General features: G+C 41.6%; 1 protein-coding gene across 2 annotated transcripts in view; it reads right to left on the bottom strand.

Annotated features, from left to right (window-relative positions):
• Nucleotides 1-14,178: 14,178 nt before the first annotated feature.
• Nucleotides 14,179-21,506, bottom strand: part of LOC115213643 (dynein beta chain, ciliary-like) — an 884,597-nt gene continuing 877,269 nt past the window's right edge. For both annotated transcript variants that reach the window (XM_036501971.1, XM_036501966.1), the window contains one exon: nucleotides 14,179-14,842. In XM_036501971.1, the coding sequence (XP_036357864.1) occupies nucleotides 14,225-14,842 (618 nt within the window). In that variant the 3' untranslated portion in view covers nucleotides 14,179-14,224. The remainder of the gene's footprint in view (nucleotides 14,843-21,506) is intronic.

A 21,506-nucleotide genomic window follows, 5' to 3' on the forward strand; every position in this document is an offset into this window, starting at 1 on the left:
TACAAAAGTGGTGACAAGGGGCACCCCTGACGCACTGAACACTCGATCGAAAACGGTTCCGTTAGGTAACCGTTTATCTGGACGGTGGACTTGATGCCGCTATACATAGCGGAGATCCACCCGCGAAATTCAGGGCCCAGCCCAGCCGCTTCGAGGACCGTCGCCAGGTACCCATGGTCTACCCTATCGAAGGCTTTACTTTGGTCTAAATGGACCATTACCCCGCCTTTGCCGGCTAATTTACCCACCCTATCTAAGGTGTAGCGTATAAGGTGAAGGTTGTCCTGGATCGACCTGCCTGGAATTGCACATGTCTGTGCTCTCCCTACAAGTTTCTCCACGACAACCGTCAACCTTTTTGCCAACACCTTGGCCAAAATCTTTAACTCTACATTAAGTAGAGTTATGGGCCTGTAGTTACTGATGTTATCCCCCTTGCTCGGGTCTTTCTGGATTAGCGTCACCACTCCCCGGCTTACAGAACTGGGAATTCTCCCATTCTGCTGCCAGTTCGTGTAGACGCCCGCCAGTATTCCCCCGAACAAGTCCGGCATACTTTGGTAAAACTCGTAGGGCAGACCATCCAACCCCGGCGACTTCTTCCCGGCGCATCCGGCCAGTATCTCCTTTATCTCCGCGGGAGTGATCGCTCCTTCACAGCACTCCACCTCACGCCCCGCGAGCCGCGGTCCGCCGGCTAGGAAGTCCTTTAAGGCTCTCCCCCGATCCAGCGAACCACCACCCCCGAACACGCGGGCGAAATGCTGGTGAAGAAACTTTTGCATCTCCTCCTGTCCATAGATCTTTTGTCCCTGTTCGTCAGTCAAAGATTTGATTGAGGCTCTGTTGCCTCTCTGACTCTCCACACGACGGGCCCATCCGGCCACGTTAATACCTTCTCGTTTCCCAGCGCGTAGCTTAGCTCTGACTCTGCAACCTTCGTGTTTGGAGTTAAGGTGACGGTACAATACCGTCCTTGCCGCCAACACTCCGGATGCAGAGCCAGCTTCCATTGCCTCGTCTAGATTCTTAACTAAATCGCCCTCTAGACTAGCCCTATCTATCCTTAGCTGATTGCTAAATCTAACGGACTCTGAACGAATGGCTCTTTTGAGGGCGTGCCACCATCTATTGTTAAATGGTGGTGCCACACAATGCCCTCTGAACTAACACCTTAATCCGGGTACGGAAGTCTTCACAATTCAAAATAGCCTTGTTCAGCTTCCAGTACCCGGGTCCCTGTCTATGACACTTGTCTAATTGCATCCCACACGTCACAAATTTGTGATCCGAGTAAGGTACAATATGAAATTGTGGACAACTAAACGTATCCTTATCTCTTTTCTTAATAAATATCCTATCTAGATACGATCTGTGTGAGCCGTCGTTGTTACTCCACGTCCACTGTGGAACGCTCGGCTCATCCAGTCGGTAACGGTCCACTAGATCAAAGCTCTCTAGTAGACCCTTGAGGCTAGGGTTCCCCTTCCTATTGGTTGAGCCAACATTGTCGATCCGCGCTTCAAGGACAGTGTTAAAGTCCCCTACTAGGATTACTGTTTTCGACGTCGCTAAAAAGGGCTCCAGGTTCCGAAAAAAACCCGTCTGTCTACCCTCGTTCGGGGCGTAGACAGCTACCAACCTGAAGGACTGTTTACTTACGTGAGTCACATCCAGGACAACCAGCCTGCCTTCTGGGTCCAGAAAGACAGTACTTACCTGCAAGTCCAAGCTCTTCCTGATGAAGACTGCCACGCCTCTGCCTCTTCCTCGGCTAGGAGAAATAAATTTCTCGAAACCATTTAGAAGAGGCGAGAACGCTTGGGTCTCGCTCATCTTGGACTCGGTTGCAATGGCTATATCTACACCATGTGTCGTGAGGTCGTTCAGGAAACAAATTGTTTCCGTTTCGACCCCATTCCACGTACATTTATACAACCCAGCTTAGCCATTGTAGGTTAGAGAGAAAAATAAATGTACTCACGGTTGGGAAAGGGAGCATGACAGTTTAAATCTGCCTGCTCCCCCTTCTTCCGCTGCTGCAGGGCTCTTGACCGGCGTTGCCACTGGGCTCTGGGTGGGTGTGGTTGCCGGGGTTATTATCAGTTTGCCCTCCATTACCTCTTTGGTCACGTCTCTTATTAGACGGTTCCTCAGATGTTCCTGAAGAACCTCCTCCTTCCACTCGTCCTCCCCTACCTTCGCGAAGCGAGCGGTTGCTTTCACATCTGTGGCTCTACTATACAATACAAATCTTGAAAATTTACAACACTTATACACTCTTTCGTTTTTCTCGTCGAAAGCTATGATCCTCTCGTTCTTCTGTAAACACTTTTTTATGTCTTGTTTTATGGGGAGGGGCTTGGCAAACTGTTTTCCAATGAAAACAGTGCCATGGGGGTAGGGTTGGGGGATTTGCTTGGTGTGTGTGTCTGCTGTGTTTGCTGTTTTTTTCTTTGTTTGGGGAGGGGAGTCCTGGGTATTATCTTTTTTTCTTTTATGAGTGACTTGTGTGTAGTCCATTGGTTCTGTATGGTCCGTTTTTGTTTCCGTACTTGTCTTCGTCTTTTTGTTGTCTTTTCCTGTTTCCTCCCCTTCAGTGTTGGGGACACTTTGAGGAGGCGCTTCTTCTGTTCTCTTCTTTTTTATACAATTTGATCGGACGTGACCCTTCTCTCCACACTTGAAGCATCTGGGTCTACGTCCCTCTACCGAAACTCTCATGGACGTACCGTCCTCATTGAAGATTCTATCGGGCAGGTTTTCTAGGATTTTGTTCTCCGCCTGCACGAGGAGCTCCAGGGTCTGACCCTTCCACCGTACCACCTCTTTCCTTCTCATCTGCAGTATCGATATCTCTCGTTCAATGTTGTGCAGGACCGCCGCTGCTACCCACATGATGTCGTACCCTCTGGGTATGTCCTCTACCAGTAACTTCGCTGTACGCTTCCCCATGTACGAGGGTAGCAGCATGATGTCGTCGTTTTTTAGGGTCAACGACGACACCTCTCTCGCTACCTCGGCTGTGTCGAAATGTGCCTCGACTGTAGCACTGCGTGCACCTCTAACGACATGACGGATTTTGTCCCACACCGGGGACAGGCACTTTTCTACCATTTCATTCTTACATCCATTATCTTCTTCTCTTTGAAACTGTATACCTTGTAAATAACTATTCTCTCTTAATCTCTTGTACTTTTGCCTGCGGCGGTACAAGCCTTATCTCGCCTCCTTCCACTTTTACCAGGTTCCTGAATTCGTACAATTGTTCGATTTTAAACTCGACATCCATCATGGCGCCGCCCACCGCGGCCGAGAATGACTGTTTGGGTACTTCCTTTTCCATATTTTCACTTTTTCCCATCACGGGAAAATCCTTCTTCGACGTCAAGTCGAAATCCATCACCTCAAAGGTAATAAAAATGCAGGTAATACAAAATTTTCTGCCCCGTAGGGCGAAAATTACCGTTTTACAACGGGCACTGTTCAAAACAGTTAGCACAAACAATAGTAGCACAAATCCGAACTCTCTTAAATGAAGGCAGCAATTTCTCACAACGCAAATGAACAGTAACTCGAGACTAGAATCGAGAAGTTTTGAAGCGAGTGGGTATTTCTTTATTATGATTATATAATCACACATAGAAGGACAAATACAGGACATACATGCAAAAAACAGTTAAGAGATTCGTTTTAAAAATTTTCATTTACATTTGGATTATAAAAATAAAAATAAATGTCCTTTACATGACCTAGTAGAACAAACCACAGTACATAACTGGAGCTTCTTACACCCGGCAATTTATGAGGCCCTGCAGCTTCCACTTCCTCTCTCTCCTCCATGGTCAAGCTGGGTTTCTGACACCCACCTTTTTTTCCACTTCCTTCCATCTTTTCTCATACACACGCCGTGGTAAGATCCTCTTTTCCAGCCCCATTTTGCTCTTCAGATGATATCTGAAGTAAGTGAGCAAGCTGGGGCCGGAGACAAAGGATCCTATCGCGGCTCCTTCCATTCTCGTTCTCCACATGCATTCCTTTACTACTGCAACCGTGCAGTGAAAACATGCCTCACCTTCCTTCGAGAGTCCAGTTGGCGGTATCATCTTAATCATAGACTCAGCCGACAGCTGTACTCGTCCCAGATGCGTTAACACGTGTTCTGCGTAACTTATCAAGTCGGACAACTTCCGACAGTGAACAAAAGCGTGCTGGACGGTTTCATCGTCCAACTCGCACCTTGGACACGTCGGTGGCACTGGAACTCCGTGCCGCGATAACTTCTCGCGAACAGGTAAAGCATTCCTATAACACTGCCAGGCCAGGGATCTTTGGAAATTATCCAAATACCCCGACCTGAAAGTTTTTTTAAACAGGTTGGCAAGCTGGTCTTCATCAAACCCCAGAGCCCCTCCTAGGACGTCGTCGTTTTTTGCCTCTACCAGCCCTCTATAAAATACCGAGGTGGTATTTCCGCAGCCGGCCTTGCCCGCCTTGTGGATCAGCGTGAGTGCCTGTCGGCACTCCTTTTGCCATGGAGTCAGTTTCCATCTTTTGATGTAACCGGGTTTAAAATTCACTAAGGAGGCCGGTCTCGGGAAAAATTCCCCTGCCAGCGGACTCCACACCTTATCACCTTCCAGGTGGTGCCAGAGATGCCTTAGCCTCAACGCATGTCTGCGCATCATCAACCAAGGCATTCCTAACCCACCCTTTAACGGTTCTGGCAGCAAACGGAGCGCCTCACAAGTGGCCTTCCTCCTTTCCACAAAAAGCGGAAAAGGATTCGCTCCAACTTGTTAAGCCATGAATCGGGGCAAGGGACAACGGTCAGGCGGTAGGTGATTACAGATGCAATGAACATCTGCACCACCTCCGCCTTTCCTTTCAAGGACAGAAACCTTCCGGACCAGGTCCGTACTATGGCTTCCACCTTGCTTGTCACCTCACTCCAGTTCTTCTCCGTTTGGGAGTCTGGCCCAAACCAAACTCCCAGCAACTTAACAGGGCCATCCGTCCAGTGTCCCACGACACTGGACGATATCGACTTGCTCCTCCAGGTGCCGAGGCGCAAGCCAACCGATTTGTCCTTGTTAACCTTTGCTCCTGCCACCGCCTCGTATCCTCTGATAGCCTCCTCTACACAAGTTAGTTGGGCCTCTTTGGACACGATGAGGGTGACGTCATCCGCATAAGCAGTAACCGTCCTCCCACCTCCGATTTCATCCGAGTTACTCCCCAGCCTCTCCAACTTTCGCAGCAATGGCTCAAGAGCCAATACGTACAAAAGTGGTGACAAGGGGCACCCCTGACGCACTGAACACTCGATCGAAAACGGTTCCGTTAGGTAACCGTTTATCTGGACGGTGGACTTGATGCCGCTATACATAGCGGAGATCCACCCGCGAAATTCAGGGCCCAGCCCAGCCGCTTCGAGGACCGTCGCCAGGTACCCATGGTCTACCCTATCGAAGGCTTTACTTTGGTCTAAATGGACCATTACCCCGCCTTTGCCGGCTAATTTACCCACCCTATCTAAGGTGTAGCGTATAAGGTGAAGGTTGTCCTGGATCGACCTGCCTGGAATTGCACATGTCTGTGCTCTCCCTACAAGTTTCTCCACGACAACCGTCAACCTTTTTGCCAACACCTTGGCCAAAATCTTTAACTCTACATTAAGTAGAGTTATGGGCCTGTAGTTACTGATGTTATCCCCCTTGCTCGGGTCTTTCTGGATTAGCGTCACCACTCCCCGGCTTACAGAACTGGGAATTCTCCCATTCTGCTGCCAGTTCGTGTAGACGCCCGCCAGTATTCCCCCGAACAAGTCCGGCATACTTTGGTAAAACTCGTAGGGCAGACCATCCAACCCCGGCGACTTCTCCCCGGCGCATCCGGCCAGTATCTCCTTTATCTCCGCGGGAGTGATCGCTCCTTCACAGCACTCCACCTCACGCCCGCGAGCCGCGGTCCGCCGGCTAGGAAGTCCTTTAAGGCTCTCCCCGATCCAGCGAACCACCCCCACCCCCGAACACGCGGGCGAAATGCTGGTGAAGAAACTTTTGCATCTCCTCCTGTCCATAGATCTTTTGTCCCTGTTCGTCAGTCAAAGATTTGATTGAGGCTCTGTTGCCTCTCTGACTCTCCACACGACGGGCCCATCCGGCCACGTTAATACCTTCTCGTTTCCCAGCGCGTAGCTTAGCTCTGACTCTGCAACCTTCGTGTTTGGAGTTAAGGTGACGGTACAATACCGTCCTTGCCGCCAACACTCCGGATGCAGAGCCAGCTTCCATTGCCTCGTCTAGATTCTTAACTAAATCGCCCTCTAGACTAGCCCTATCTATCCTTAGCTGATTGCTAAATCTAACGGACTCTGAACGAATGGCTCTTTTGAGGGCGTGCCACCATCTATTGTTAATGATGGTGCCACACAATGCCCTCTGAACTAACACCTTAATCCGGGTACGGAAGTCTTCACAATTCAAAATAGCCTTGTTCAGCTTCCAGTACCCGGGTCCTGTCTATGACACTTGTCTAATTGCATCCCACACGTCACAAATTGTGATCCGAGTAAGGTACAATATGAAATTGTGGACAACTAAACGTATCCTTATCTCTTTTCTTAATAAATATCCTATCTAGATACGATCTGTGTGAGCCGTCGTTGTTACTCCACGTCCACTGTGGAACGCTCGGCTCATCCAGTCGGTAACGGTCCACTAGATCAAAGCCTCTAGTAGACCCTTGAGGCTAGGGTTCCCCTTCCTATTGGTTGAGCCAACACTGTCGATCCGCGCTTCAAGGACAGTGTTAACGTCCCCTACTAGGATTACTGTTTTCGACGTCGCTAAAAAGGGCTCCAGGTTCCGAAAAAACCGTCTGTTTACCCTCGTTCGGGGCGTAGACAGCTACCAACCTGAAGGACTGTTTACTTACGTGAGTCACATCCAGGACAACCAGCCTGCCTTCTGGGTCCAGAAAGACAGTACTTACCTGCAAGTCCAAGCTCTTCCTGATAAAGACTGCCACGCCTCTGCCTCTTCCTCGGCTAGGAGAAATAAATTTCTCGAAACCATTTAGAAGAGGCGAGAACGCTTGGGTCTCGCTCATCTTGGACTCGGTTGCAATAGCTATATATACCATGTGTCGTGAGGTCGTTCAGGAAACAAATTTGTTTCCGTTTCGACCCCATTCCACGTACATTTATTATACAACCAGCTTAGCCATTGTAGGTGAGAGAGAAAAATAATGTACTCACGGTTGGGAGAGGGAGCATGACAGTTTGAATCTGCCTGCTTCCCCTTCTTCCTCCTTGTAGTTGCTGCTGCAGGGCTCTTGACCGGCGTTGCCACTGGGCTCTGGGTGGGTGTGGTTGCCGGGGTATTATCAGTTTGCCCTCCATTACCTCTTGGTCACATCTCTTATAGTCGGTTCCTCAGATGTTCCTGAAAACCTCCTCCTTCCACTCGTCCTCCCCTACCTTCGCAAAGCGAGCGGTTGCTTTCCCATCTGAGGTTCTACTATACAATATAAATCTCGAAAGTTTGCAACACTTATAAACTTTTTCGTTTTTCTCGTCGAAAGCTATAATCCTCTCGTTCTTATGCAAACACTTTTTAATGTCTTGTTTTATGGGGAGGGGCTTGGCAAACTGTTTTCCAATGAAAACAGTGCCATGGGGGTAGGGTTGGGGGATTTGCTTGGTGTGTGTGTCTGCTGTGTTTGCTGTTTTTTTCTTTGTTTGGGGAGGGGAGTCCTGGGTATTATCTTTTTTTCTTTTATGAGTGACTTGTGTGTAGTCCATTGGTTCTGTATGATCCGCTTTTGTTTCCGTACTTGTCTTTGTCTTTTTGTTGTCTTTTCCTGTTTCCTCCCCTTCAGTGTTAGGGACACTTGGAGGAGGCGCTTCTTCTGTTCTTTTCTTCTTAATGCAATTGGATCGGACGTGACCCTTCTCTCCACACTTGAAGCATCTGGGTCTACGTCCCTCTACCGAGACCCTCATGGACGTACCGTCCTCATTGAAGATCCTGTCGGGCAGGTTTTCTAAGATTTTGTTCTCTGCCTGCACGAGGAGTTCCAGAGTCTGACCCTTCCACCGCACTACCTCTTTCCTTCTCATCTGCAGTATTGATATCTCTCGTTCAATGTTGTGCAGAACCGCCGCTGCTACCCACATGATGTCGTACCCTCTGGGTATGTCTTCTACAAGTAACTTCGCTGTGCGCTTCCCCATGTACGAGGGTAGCAGCATGATGTCGTCGTTTTTTAGGGTCAACGACGACACCTCTCTCGCTACCTCGGCTGTGTCGAAATGTGCCTCGACTGTAGCACTGCGTGCACCTCTAACGATATGACGAATTTTGTCCCACACCGGGGACAGGCACTTTTCTACCATCTCGTTCTTTACATCCATAATCTTCTTTTCTTTGAAGCTGTATACCTTGTAGATTACTATTCTTTCTTTGATTTCTTGTACTTTTGCCTGCGGCGGTACAAGCCTTATCTCGCCTCCTTCCACTTTTACCAGGTTCCTGAATTCGTATAGCTGTTCAATTTTAAACTCGACATCCATCATGGCGCCGCCTACCGCGGCCGAGAATGACTGTTTGGGTACTTGTTTTTCCATATTTTCACTTTTTCCCATCACGGGAAAATCCTTCTTCGACGTCAAGTCGAAATCCATTACCACGAAGGTAATAAAACGCAGGTAATAGAAAATTTTCTGCCCCGTAGGGCGAAAATTACCGTTTTACAACGGGCACTGTTCAAAACAGTTAACACAAACAATAGTAGCACAAATCCGAACTCTCTTAAATGAAGGCAGCAAATTTTCACAACGCAGATGAAAAAGAAAGCGAGTGAATTTTTGAAGCGCGTGGGGTTAACGATAAATGCGATGGCTCTTTTATGTATGGCGATGATGGTTTTGGGGAGGGGGGGCATAGAGGACCATGGCGATGATGGTTATGGGAAGGGGGGACATAGCGTGACACGTGACAATAAGCGGTGTGAGGGAATTTGACTGGGGACGGCATTGTCGATAAATAAACATTAGATAAATAGGTTTGAAAATCAGAAAAATCAGAGGGAATATCATTATTGATAGCTAATATAACACCGTAGCTGAGTAAAGAGGTTCTGTTAATCGTGAGCTAGCAATGGGTTTGTATGAATCGGGAGACAATACTAATTGAAAAATTGAAAAATCAGAGTGGCTATGAACCTGGAGACAAGTCTAAACGAAAAAAAAAAATGTTTGAGCTAGACAGGGTAATGGGATACTGAAGAATGAGTGACAATACAATGAGAGAGAAATTGAAAGAATAGAGAAAGATAAGGATAAGTGCAAGAAAGAAGGAGTCGTAGCGAGGTTGTGCTAAGAAATACTTACCTATATTAAAGGTCACTTCGGGGGAGTAGGGGTGTGTGAACCAAATGGTTTTCCTATTCCTGTTTCTTTTACTTTATACACCTGTCACCAGTCCAATAAAGAAAAGGAAACATAGGAATAGGAAAACCATCTGGTTCACTCCCCCGAAGTGACCTTTAATATAGGGAAGTATTTCTTAGACATTTTCCAGACAACTATGGTTACAGGAAGCTCTTCAATAGACATAACTTAAAAATCAGTTTCAGCTCAACTACTAATTTTAAAAATATAATCACACACAAAACACAAAAACCACAAATTTAAACCAGCTGTTCATGCAGGGATAAAAATTTGCGCCAGCTAAATGGAGCTTTATTTATGAAGCCACCACAATTTTGACAAAGAAATAGGTGGGCCTTACAGAGGGGAATTTCAAAGCCAGGTTCAACAAATTCACTCTCAAGGCTTTGGTACCATGCAGTGGGACTGAACCTGGAACGATGTGGTTGGTAAGGAAGCTACTTACCACACAGCCTATGTTTAACTTTGGGGGAACTTGCAATATTTTACCAAAAAGGAAAACCATAATTGTCACTAAATGCAACTAGGTTGTTATAAAGAGCTTCATTGCTAGAAATAACAGCTAAAATGCTGACATAGCACATATTTAGGATCTAGTCTTTCTCATTTGCAAAATCAGTCCCACTTAATTTTGCTCAGATCGCTTTCAATTTTGGTGTATTGATGCAACTCTGAATTTTGATAGCAATCATCCAAGTACTTTATCTTGTAAATTAAAGAGTCTGATGTTATTTAGCATTAAAGTTGGGAAATTTGGGTAATTTTATCCAATCAACTAACAACATGGCATTAGCAGCTTGTTACCATGACAACCACTCGCTGTAGTTGTCATGGTTCACTGTTGTCTATATTGATTTTTCACACATAATTCTTCACATCATGAGATTCTTTTCACCTGTGTATTTTGCTTTAATTTTTTGTGTTAGTATATTACATAATTACATTTCTCTGTGTTATTATTTTTCTGTGCTTTTTTCTGCGTTTTTACATATTTTTTTTATTTCATATATTATTTTAGGATTCATTGACTCAGATAGCTGGATTTATGATTTCACTAGGTTACTTCTGTTCATAAAAATTTAAATTAGGAGTATTTCTTAAAATGTTAGCTTCACATATTTAGAGCTTAACTGAAATTTAGCCCCCATAACAGAAACTCAGAGGAATATTGCGGAACAGAGAAACTGTGGGTGATATGGAGAATTTGACATTAATTTTGAATTCTGCATGCAAAAATGTATAAGATACAGGTAATCTTTTCCTTGGGGCAAATTCTTTGTTGACCAGTGTTATTCTTATCATAGTTTACAAATCCAAGCATGAAAACGTTACTCCACTTTGGAGTTTTGGAGACAGATGCCCCCTACACACACACACACATATGAATGCATAAATGTATTTATAAACTTATATATGAATACATACATCCACATGTACTCATATATTAATGATGTACACAAATACATGACAGATATACATAATACTGAAATATGCATGCCGACAAATTTTTAAAAATTAATAAAATCATACAATCAATGAAGAGACAAAAGAAACAGTAAGATGATACATGTTGATTTTATTAGGTATTCCTGTTTATTTAGAAACCTACAACGAACAGCTCAGAGGCTAAACTCTAAATTTCACACCTTCTGCTAAATGCAGAAAATTTCTGTCTCGCTATTGGCTAAAAGTATAGGTTTTAATTATTTTTAAACCTCTGTAACATTTTGTAAATTTTTTTTCTCCACAACATCATACCTTCAAAGCAGTGAGACTCAAAGGCTACATTAGTACAGCCGATTTTCAGATTTTTTACTGTCTTTTAAAAAATGCATATTTTGCAAATGTAAAAGAGTAGTATTTATGTACATATATATACAGACGTGGACGCATTTTTGAATGATTACATTCCGGAATCTGCCAAAGTAGACCGAGTTCTTACTGAATTCAGTAAGTTAGAAACTGTTGATACTATCATGTCTGGTACATCCTACTACACTATATATGCCTGCAGAGGCTTCCCTATAAAATAGGATTAGTGGACACTCAGATATTTTGTTTACATTTTATGAAAATTTAACATTTTACGGAAATCATTTAGTGGTATATATATAATGTTACATGCCTTTTTGTAAGATTTAAAGTTGTTGGATTTATTCCAGTTTATAAAATTTTTTCATTCTGTGTATATTTTGCATTTGTTTCGTAATGCCTAATAAAATTGTTTTCTAAATTATTCAACCACGTTTCTGTTCTCTTACTATATACAGTATCTCTACTTGATTGTTCTGTCTTTTGTATTTGAAAGTTTATTCTAAATGCTTAACTAATCTTATATATAATAAAATGCAGTGTGTTTCTCATCAGTTACACTGGACAATAGAAACTAAAACAACGAAGTGGGAGTGAATGACAGTTAGAGATGTTAAAAGAAGGTGAACTGTAATGAGTTCTTTTGCACTGAAGTTGGTATTTAAATCAGAATGAAACTAAATTTTTATCATAAATTTATTTTATCAATTTTACCCACACATAAATATATATATAAATTTAAATATTAAAATATTCTGTTTTTAAACGTATTGCTCACATAACATTTATCAATTATATATATATTCTTTCATGCTTGCCTTTATGAAACTAACCTTTCTTTTTTCCAAGTATATGTATTTGTAGATAATTATGTGAATAAAGAAATAAGACTGCTTGGGTTTGATATACAAAATATATATGGTTATATATGTGAATACAGAGAAGGCAATGTGTGTGTGTGTACATATGTGTGCACGTATGTGTGTATATAAGGCTATGTGGTAAGATGCTCGCTTCCCTACCATATGGTTCTGGCGACCAAAGCTTTGTGAGTAGATGTGTTAGATGGAAAGTGAAAGAAGCTCGTCATATGTATATATCTGTGTGTGTGTTTATATTTCTATCTGGGTTTGTCTATCACAACTGTTGGATAGCCGGTACTGGTTTGCTTACATCTCTGTAACCAAGTAGTTTGGCAAAATAGAAGCTGCTATAGAATAAGTGCAAGGCTGAAAAGTTATTGTGACCAACTTGCTCATTTAAAAACAAGCCCCAGCATGGTCACAGTCAAATGATTAAAACAAGTAAAATATAACATCTGTGTGTGTGTGTGTGTGTGTGTGTGTGTGTGTACATGTGTGTGCATGCACATGTGTGTGCATGCACGTGTATATGTACACACACACAAACACATAAGTGTACAAGCATGGATACACACTTCAAGCATCTTCTACAGGGCCAACCAGAGCCCTGTGTTCAGATTTGATAGACTGAAAGTGAAAGAAGCCATATGTATGTATATACTTATGCATGTATGTACATGGGTAGGTAGGAATGTATACTTCTATATGTATGTAAGTAAATACAGATACATTTATACATAAAAGCACATGTGTATATATCTTTTATCTTTTACTTGTTTCAGTCATTTGACTGTGGCCATACTGGAGCACTGCCTTGAAGGGTTTTAGTTCAACAAATCAGCACTAGGACTTATTAATTTTTGAAACCTAGTACTACATGTAAGTATGTATGTATGTAACCCAGTACAACCTGTTGCATGGTCGGGCCATCGGCGACTAAACCGGCAACCCCACCAAGCTTGCTTGGTGAAGAGGGTGTTTAGTGGACACCCTGTGTGATGAAAAACAAAACCCGTCAAAGGGCGGAGGAACTCTTGAGAGTCAACGGCCATCTAATAAATGTCTTAAGGCCATATCATGCGCGGGGACATAGAAATAATCGGACTGAATACCCGATCGCGCGGTTAAACCATTGGAAGGGAAGGACTCCTAGCCCTTGTTAGGGCATCCTTCTAGGAGAAGGTAACTCAGGTAACTGGGATAACTCCGACATAAAACCTGCAGCTCAGTGGTTACCGATGATGTTGACTTGTTCTTCTTTTCGGATTATGGCTGCTGTTGCTTAGTGAGTGGGATTGACTCAGTGCACAGCCTTTCCTCACTTTAAAAAAAATCTTCCTACATAGGCATTGCACGATAACAACATTGTTCATGATTGTTGATGGTGCTGTGAGTCTCAATTGAATGGCTGGCTGTAGCCTTAAAAAGCAAATAAAATTCACATTCGATCATAGCACCTATAACAGTTAAGCCTCGTGCAATGGCCATACTTGATAACGAGGGGGCAACCATCATGCATGCATGCACGCATTTATGTTGTATGTATGTATGTATGTATGTATGTATGTATGTATGTATGTATGCATGTATGTCTAAAAAAATGGTAGAATTGGTTTTGGTTATGTTGTTGCCTTTCCTCTTTTTGATGTCAATATAGTACTGAATACAAAGATTTGGGTTTGAAGATAGCATCATAATGCAATGAGTGAAATTGTGAAAAGAATATCATATCAGTTATTCTATATCTTGTGATATAATGGTGTGTCTCAGTAATATCTGTTAACACAAAGTTAAAGGCTAATAAAATCAATATATCTCAAACCCAGATTCAATTGTAGTGAAAAATTTTAATTATCTTGTGACTGAATGTATAATACAACTCAAAGGAAGTAGATGTCAGTAAGAGGAAGGGACATTGTGAAACAGAATATCTCGCAAAATTTTAATGAAATGATCATTACTAGGTAAGTATTTTTATTTTCTGGTCAATTATGTTAAACTCTCACTGGAAATAAATTACTTTCAGAACTAATACTCAAACACAAATGTCATTAATTTTGTTTTAATGAATCTCTATAGCAAAAAATATATATTAAACTTGTAGCAACAAACAAACTCCACCAAGTATCCATTTGCTGGATTTCTCTTTAGTCTTCAAGTTGAATGTCCATACAAATGTTGGGCCTCGTTGCTTAGTTTTGTACACAGGACACTGATAAATATTCTTTGTTTCTTGTCTATCTACTGGAATAGCTTTGAGGAAAACAATTGGCAACATAGGTGTGAGTTCTTTCAATAGAGACTCCCCAATCATCCCAGTTTGTGTGTCCCATCTGGCTCCTTCCATAAAAAGGCCATGTATAAATGCTCCTTCCCTAGGAGGTCCAGCCATGTCATCACGACATTTCTTAGTGACATCACATTGAATACACATTTTATCTAGAGGCCATTCATTTTTACGAGCCATCTGTTGCATAATTGCAGTAAGAAAAGATTGGGGGTTAAAGAATCCAGCCAACCAAACAGCAGCTGGTAGCTGAAAATCAGAAACCCAACCTTCTAGTTCTTTAACACGTTGGATTAGATCTGCATACCAAGCAGTCAAAGTATATAAAGAAGGGTATGCACGATTGGCCCATCCATTTGGTACTTGATCCATATACAAAGCATTACTTAAATCTTCCATGTCAGAGGTGATTGTCAATTCTCCCTATTCACAAAAAAGGAAAAAAGTATTAAAAAATTGATTAAAAGAGGAAGCAAAAATAATGTTCATAAGTAATTCTGTTATGGTTTTGTTAGCAATGAAATATGCCTATATTTTTTCTCTATTTCAAGAAATACAGACAAAAGCAAGCTATACTATCCATTCTATAATACTTATCTGATAAAGGATTTTTTCAGCTCAAATCCTACTGAAGATAACTTTCTTTTACCTGTCTAGGTTTGATGAAATATCAGATTAAATTGGATTCTCAGTACTTGATTAGTTCATGACCCAACATTAATCTTATTCCTGGCACTAACATTGATGAGCCTGCTTTTTATTAAATTTCACAAGCTTGCTGCATATAATAAAAAAATAAATCTTTAAATTAAGGACTATTTAAGAGTGTGATATGGGGAAAAAAAGCACAATTCAGTTACCTCGCAGGTTCTCTCACAGCACCAATCCTTTCCAGCTGGGATATATCTGTGAGCGACTGAGCCAGAACCTAATAGCCTCTAGCCAGAACCTAATAGCAAATTCCCTCAACTCAAGCAGCCACACATATCTGTCCTGTATTACAACCTCAAGGTGAAAAAGGCCCACACTAGACCTGCTTCCACTTACACCTCTGCTTCTGGCAAGGTTCTTCAGCCATTCATGTATCATCACTCACACTATTCTTCTGGTTCACCTCAACCCAACATGGTCCTCTGATCTCAAGGATCACCTCATTCCATGTCAAAATCTGTCATCAACCTCCTCCTCTTATGGCTGAGGGTCTTGCTAGAAGAAGAGGAGTGGAGGTCACATGAGTAGAAGCAGGAGTAGAGTGAGCCTTTGTCCCCTTGTCTACCTTTCTCAGAATAGATTCAAAGACCATCACTATGATCTTTGTTGAATTCAGCCTGATCAAACAGCATGTCTGATCCTTATGCCTTACTAACTAATATTTCTATAATTTCTCACGTGTAGATGTAGTTATGCCAACTTGAAGTGAATGATTGTGGAAAAACTTGTCATCTATTTCCATTATTGCAATGTTTCCCTGCAGATGTTAATAACATATTGTACTACTTGTGTTGTATGATATGTAGGCATTCGGCTCTTGAAAGTTCAGTACCAGCCCAACCTAGTCTTTCATTGGTTGCAAGGGATTACAAGGGATTCAAATACCTTCCTTGATCCATCTCACCAACATTCCCTCGAACTCACTCCTGGCACTCCTTTCAGGTTTTGCAGATAACAGTTTACCCTATTCCTCAACATTTAGGGCTCTCCTTTCCAGAACAACTCAACCATTGAGCACAGCCTGAAAATCCTTGTCTATGATGGTGTATGCAACACATTTCTCTCTAGGGCTCTCCCCATTCTCCTGTTGCAAGCTCACAGTGCATGGTGTTACCATATGTAACCCTGTTGTCATTAACTGTGACACCTTCTAGATGGTTGATTAAATTTATTAAATTTCACAAGCTTGCTGCATATAATAAAAAAATAAATCTTTAAATTAAGGACTATTTAAGAGTGTGATATGGGGAAAAAAAGCACAATTCAGTTACCTCGCAGGTTCTCTCACAGCACCAATCCTTTCCAGCTGGGATATATCTGTGAGCGACTGAGCCAGAACCTAATAGCCTCTAGCCAGAACCTAATAGCAAATTCCCTCAACTCAAGCAGCCACACATATCTGTCCTGTATTACAACCTCAAGGTGAAAAAGGCCCACACTAGACCTGCTTCCACTTACACCTCTGCTTCTGGCAAGGTTCTTCAGCCATTCATGTATCATCACTCACACTATTCTTCTGGTTCACCTCAACCCAACATGGTCCTCTGATCTCAAGGATCACCTCATTCCATGTCAAAATCTGTCATCAACCTCCTCCTCTTATGGCTGAGGGTCTTGCTAGAAGAAGAGGAGTGGAGGTCACATGAGTAGAAGCAGGAGTAGAGTGAGCCTTTGTCCCCTTGTCTACCTTTCTCAGAATAGATTCAAAGACCATCACTATGATCTTTGTTGAATTCAGCCTGATCAAACAGCATGTCTGATCCTTATGCCTTACTAACTAATATTCTATAATTTCTCACGTGTAGATGTAGTTATGCCAACTTGAAGTGAATGATTGTGGAAAAACTTGTCATCTATTTCCATTATTGCAATGTTTCCCTGCAGATGTTAATAACATATTGTACTACTTGTGTTGTATGATATGTAGGCATTCGGCTCTTGAAAGTTCAGTACCAGCCCAACCTAGTCTTTCATTGGTTGCAAGGGATTACAAGGGATTCAAATACCTTCCTTGATCCATCTCACCAACATTCCCTCGAACTCACTCCTGGCACTCCTTTCAGGTTTTGCAGATAACAGTTTACCCTATTCCTCAACATTTAGGGCTCTCCTTTCCAGAACAACTCAACCATTGAGCACAGCCTGAAAATCCTTGTCTATGATGGTGTATGCAACACATTTCTCTCTAGGGCTCTCCCCATTCTCCTGTTGCAAGCTCACAGTGCATGGTGTTACCATATGTAACCCTGTTGTCATTAACTGTGACACCTTCTAGATGGTTGATTGATCACCCACCAAGAAGATGTCATGTCAACACCATCAACGCCATCAATTCCTTGCAGCCTTATTGTTGTTCCTGACCACCATCTCCACTTCACTACTACCTCTACGTATGATCTCACTGCCATCAACTGCCCTTACACTACTCATCTTGTTCCACATTTTAGCCACCTTTGGGATCACTAAGGTCTTTGTACAGCCCGTGTCCATGATGGCTTTTAACACCTTCCCCTAACTGTAAGGAGCAACTGTACAAGCACACCTCCTTGCTTGAATGGAGAATTATTGAGGTAGTAGTCTCCTTTTAATCATTTCTCTAGCTGCAGTTGCTGGCAATATGTACTGCCTACTTGCACCAGTAGCAAATTCATTTGAGTTTCAGTTCCTTGCAGTCCTTCACCTTGTGCAAACCCTGACATCTAAAATATGGGCCTTTAAATCATTATGGCTGCTCCACAGACGTTTCTTAGAATGAAATAGGTCTAGAAAGTGATCTTATTTGGTCACAAGTTGATTTCTACTGTGTGTATGCATGTGTGTGTGTAAGGATGCTTAGCTTAGTGGTTAGGTTGTTGTACCAGGAAGTGTGTTGTGTTCTTGAGCAAAATACTTCATCTCATATTGCTCTGTGATCACTGTGACACATGTTGTGTGGGACACCATCTACCTGTTCAGGCAATGTTGATTTGATAGAGGGAGAGGGTTATTGTACAGTACCTACACTTGATCTCTGTTAACAAACTATTTGTACATGTTGTTAAGCAAGTAATTTCAAAACCATCTTTTTCAGACTATGAGAGATTACCATCATGTGTTTTTTTTCTTTGAGTTTATTTAAGTTCTTAAGAGTGTTCAAAAGCAACCTGGTGTTTGTAAATATGAAGTATTTTGCTCAAGAACACAACACACTTCCTGGTACAACACCCTAACCACTAAGCTAAGCATCCTTACACACACACATGCATACACACAGTAGAAATCAACTTGTGACCAAATAAGATCACTTTCTAGACCTAATATATGGTTGAGTTGGTGTGTTGGTTGAGCTATTGATCTAAATCCCCAAGAATCTTTGGAATGTTTAACAGATCTTTGGAGAATCTACATCAGTTACTTTTGCTCTTTCTTCACGAAACCTAGTATTTCTTGTTTTTTTGCATAAATTTGTAGGTACAAAGCCAATGATGATAGTTACAAATGAGAATTTATAGTTAGAATGCAAGAGCTGTAAGTTCTGCATAAATGTTCTGTTTTTGCTACACTTTTGATGGTACATTCACATCTGTTGGGCAGCTAACTTCTATAACAGCACATGGCTTTTTTTCCCAGTCACACAGAACAATATCAGGTCTGTTATGTTTGCACCAAATTGCTCTTTGTTATTGACATGTTTCACCTGTATTCCTTGTTTTTAAAGGTGTGATTACCTTCCTGTGAGTGGTGTTGTAAATAGTATTTGCAACGATATCATTCCTCAGGGGTAGGTAGTATCTTGTAGACGTTTTTGGACAGCTGCTGATGATGCGGATGATATCTTCCACAATGGCATAGCAGAACTGACATTTTCTATCACAATGTGAAGGACTGATGGTACCTTTGTCTCTCTTGTTTATCAGATAGTGAAAGCATATCCTTCAAGGTGGAATGTAATACTGTTAATGCTGTTGTTAACCTTTAGCTTACGGGATATGCATTCTTCTCCAAGCTGCTGTTTAAGTAGGGCAGTCAAGACTCCTTTGGGTCATATGAGACAGTTACATTCTCAGAGTATCTGCACTTTGAAGATGCTGTTGCTCTCATTTTTGAGTTTGCTTGGAATGTGCTCATTTCTTTCTTTACTGTTCAGCAGGTGTTGTCTGAATGATACAATGCAACATTCAAAGGCTGTTTGGGCTGACCTTATGCTTCTACTGCCATCATTTCATCTCACATAGATCCTATGGGTGTCACTGTTAATATGGAAGTTGCCAGTGGTGGTCAGCACCATTCTAGTTGTGATGTCCAGGCAGTGGATCTCTTCAATGTTCTTGGGGGAAAGAGTAGTCAGCCAATATATACCAATATCTAGCTCAGCATCCATTGCTTTTTAAACAGGGTTGTGAGAATTGCCCTGTAGAACATTAGCTTTTCTGTTAGGTGATTTTCCCTTCAGAAGTTTCATAATAACTGTCACAAATGTTTCGCTGGTAATGTTATATATTTTGGGTGAGGCATTTACATGATACTCACTTTGCAGTTTTGTTTAACAATGCTGCATTGCAATTGTGTTCCTCACCAGAATGACTCTAGGTCTTCCTGGGGAGGAGCATTTACTAACTTGATGGTATTGCTTTTCATACTGTGATATATAGCTTGTAGGTTTTGGGCAAACTTGCGGTTTTATCATATTTCATTCATGTGGTCAGTTTGCTTGTGAGTATTTCTTGACAGTAATTCCAATACAATTTGGAGAATGCAGTTGTAGCTGGTGATTTATGAATTCATTTTTAGTTTTACATTTGATGATATTGACCAACTGTCCCATTCTTTTTTCTGAGTCTGTTAATGTTATTTTGGACTCTTTTACTCTCATTTGCTACTGCACACTTACTGCAGCACAATATAGCAAGGCACTTATTGTCCAAAAGCTGAGAGTTTGAATTTGAGCTATCTCGTTTTTGTCAATTACAGATAAAACTTGAGTTATGGTCCAATGCATATCATAATCAGTGGCCCGGGAACAAAATTTGCTTAGTGGGTGCAAACTCAGTTCCAAAATTTGGCACTACTGAAGAAGTGTGGATCTGAGTTCTGGGAGTGTGCATGTCACAAATTTGCGCATGCGAGCACGTTAGTCGTAAACAACGAGACATGCGCTACTTGCAGTAAATGGAGAGTGGGTTATCCATCTAATACAAGAAGAAAATTGCAGATAAATTGAATAAAAACATGAAAAATAACAAAATGATATTTCATTGAAAAGTAAACCATTCTGAAAGATAGTTCAGAATATTTTCAAAACATCCATCTCCAGCTTTTCCCATATTTTATTAAGGGTTAGAGGTTAGGGTTTAGGGTTAGGTTGAGGGTTAGGGTTTATGGTTTTTTTTTTGTTTTTATGACCGGGTCAAACGCTTTAGTTTGATCGTTTAGGGTTAGGGTAGATGAATGTTTTTTTCAGTATTCAATGATTATTTTTCACTTTTATATTCAATTTATCAGCAATTTTCTTTTTGTATTACATGGATAACCCTGCTCCATTTACAAGTAGCATGCGTCCGTGTGCCTCGTTGTTTACCTCTGTGTTAAAATCAACTAGTAGCGCACATCCGTGCGTCTCGTCGTTTGCCTTGTGAGCTAAAATCGACTACTTACAACTAACGCACGCGCACGCACAAATTTGTGACATGCACATTCTCAGAACTCAGGTCCACACTTCTGTAGTACCCAAATTTTTACAAACAAGGTGAAATTTTCTAATTTGGGTATAAAAACAAACAAATGTTCAATAATAACTTTTATTATTATGAGGATCGACTGGAAAATTAACAGGTGGACCAATATATTCTCATGGAATGTGACCAAATGAAGTTCATTTTTAAATATTAGAACCTTTTCTGCTTGATTTCACCTTCAGAAATTTTAAAATTAAGCGAAAATTTTCAAATTTGATACATTGGTGTAATTTTTTACATTGAATCTGATGCTATTCACTTATTCCAGAAAAACTTTAGAAAACTGTAACAGAGGTTTAACCCTTTCGTTACTATATTTCTGACCAAAATACACGCCTCATGAGTTTCAATTAAATTCTAAAATAATCATGAATCTAGGCTTGTTTCATTAAATAACTGTAACTTTTTTTACTTATCAACATATTAATGTGATATTTGGAACATAATTAAAGAAAGGGTTCTTAATCAATTCTATTGCATAACTTTTGTCTCAAAGGTAAATCCAGGTAAATTGAGCAAAAGGTAAAAATATTAAAATTTTAAATTGAGCAAAAGGTAGTATGCAACAAAATTTTGATAAAGAAGAATTGTGCACATCACTATATCATCAGTTGAATTTAATGCACAACAGGTGTACCATAAAGGTGGAATAAAGTGAAATA

This window comes from Octopus sinensis, linkage group LG1 (assembly GCF_006345805.1).
Source record: "Octopus sinensis linkage group LG1, ASM634580v1, whole genome shotgun sequence".
Classification (NCBI taxonomy): Eukaryota; Metazoa; Mollusca; class Cephalopoda; order Octopoda; family Octopodidae; genus Octopus; species Octopus sinensis.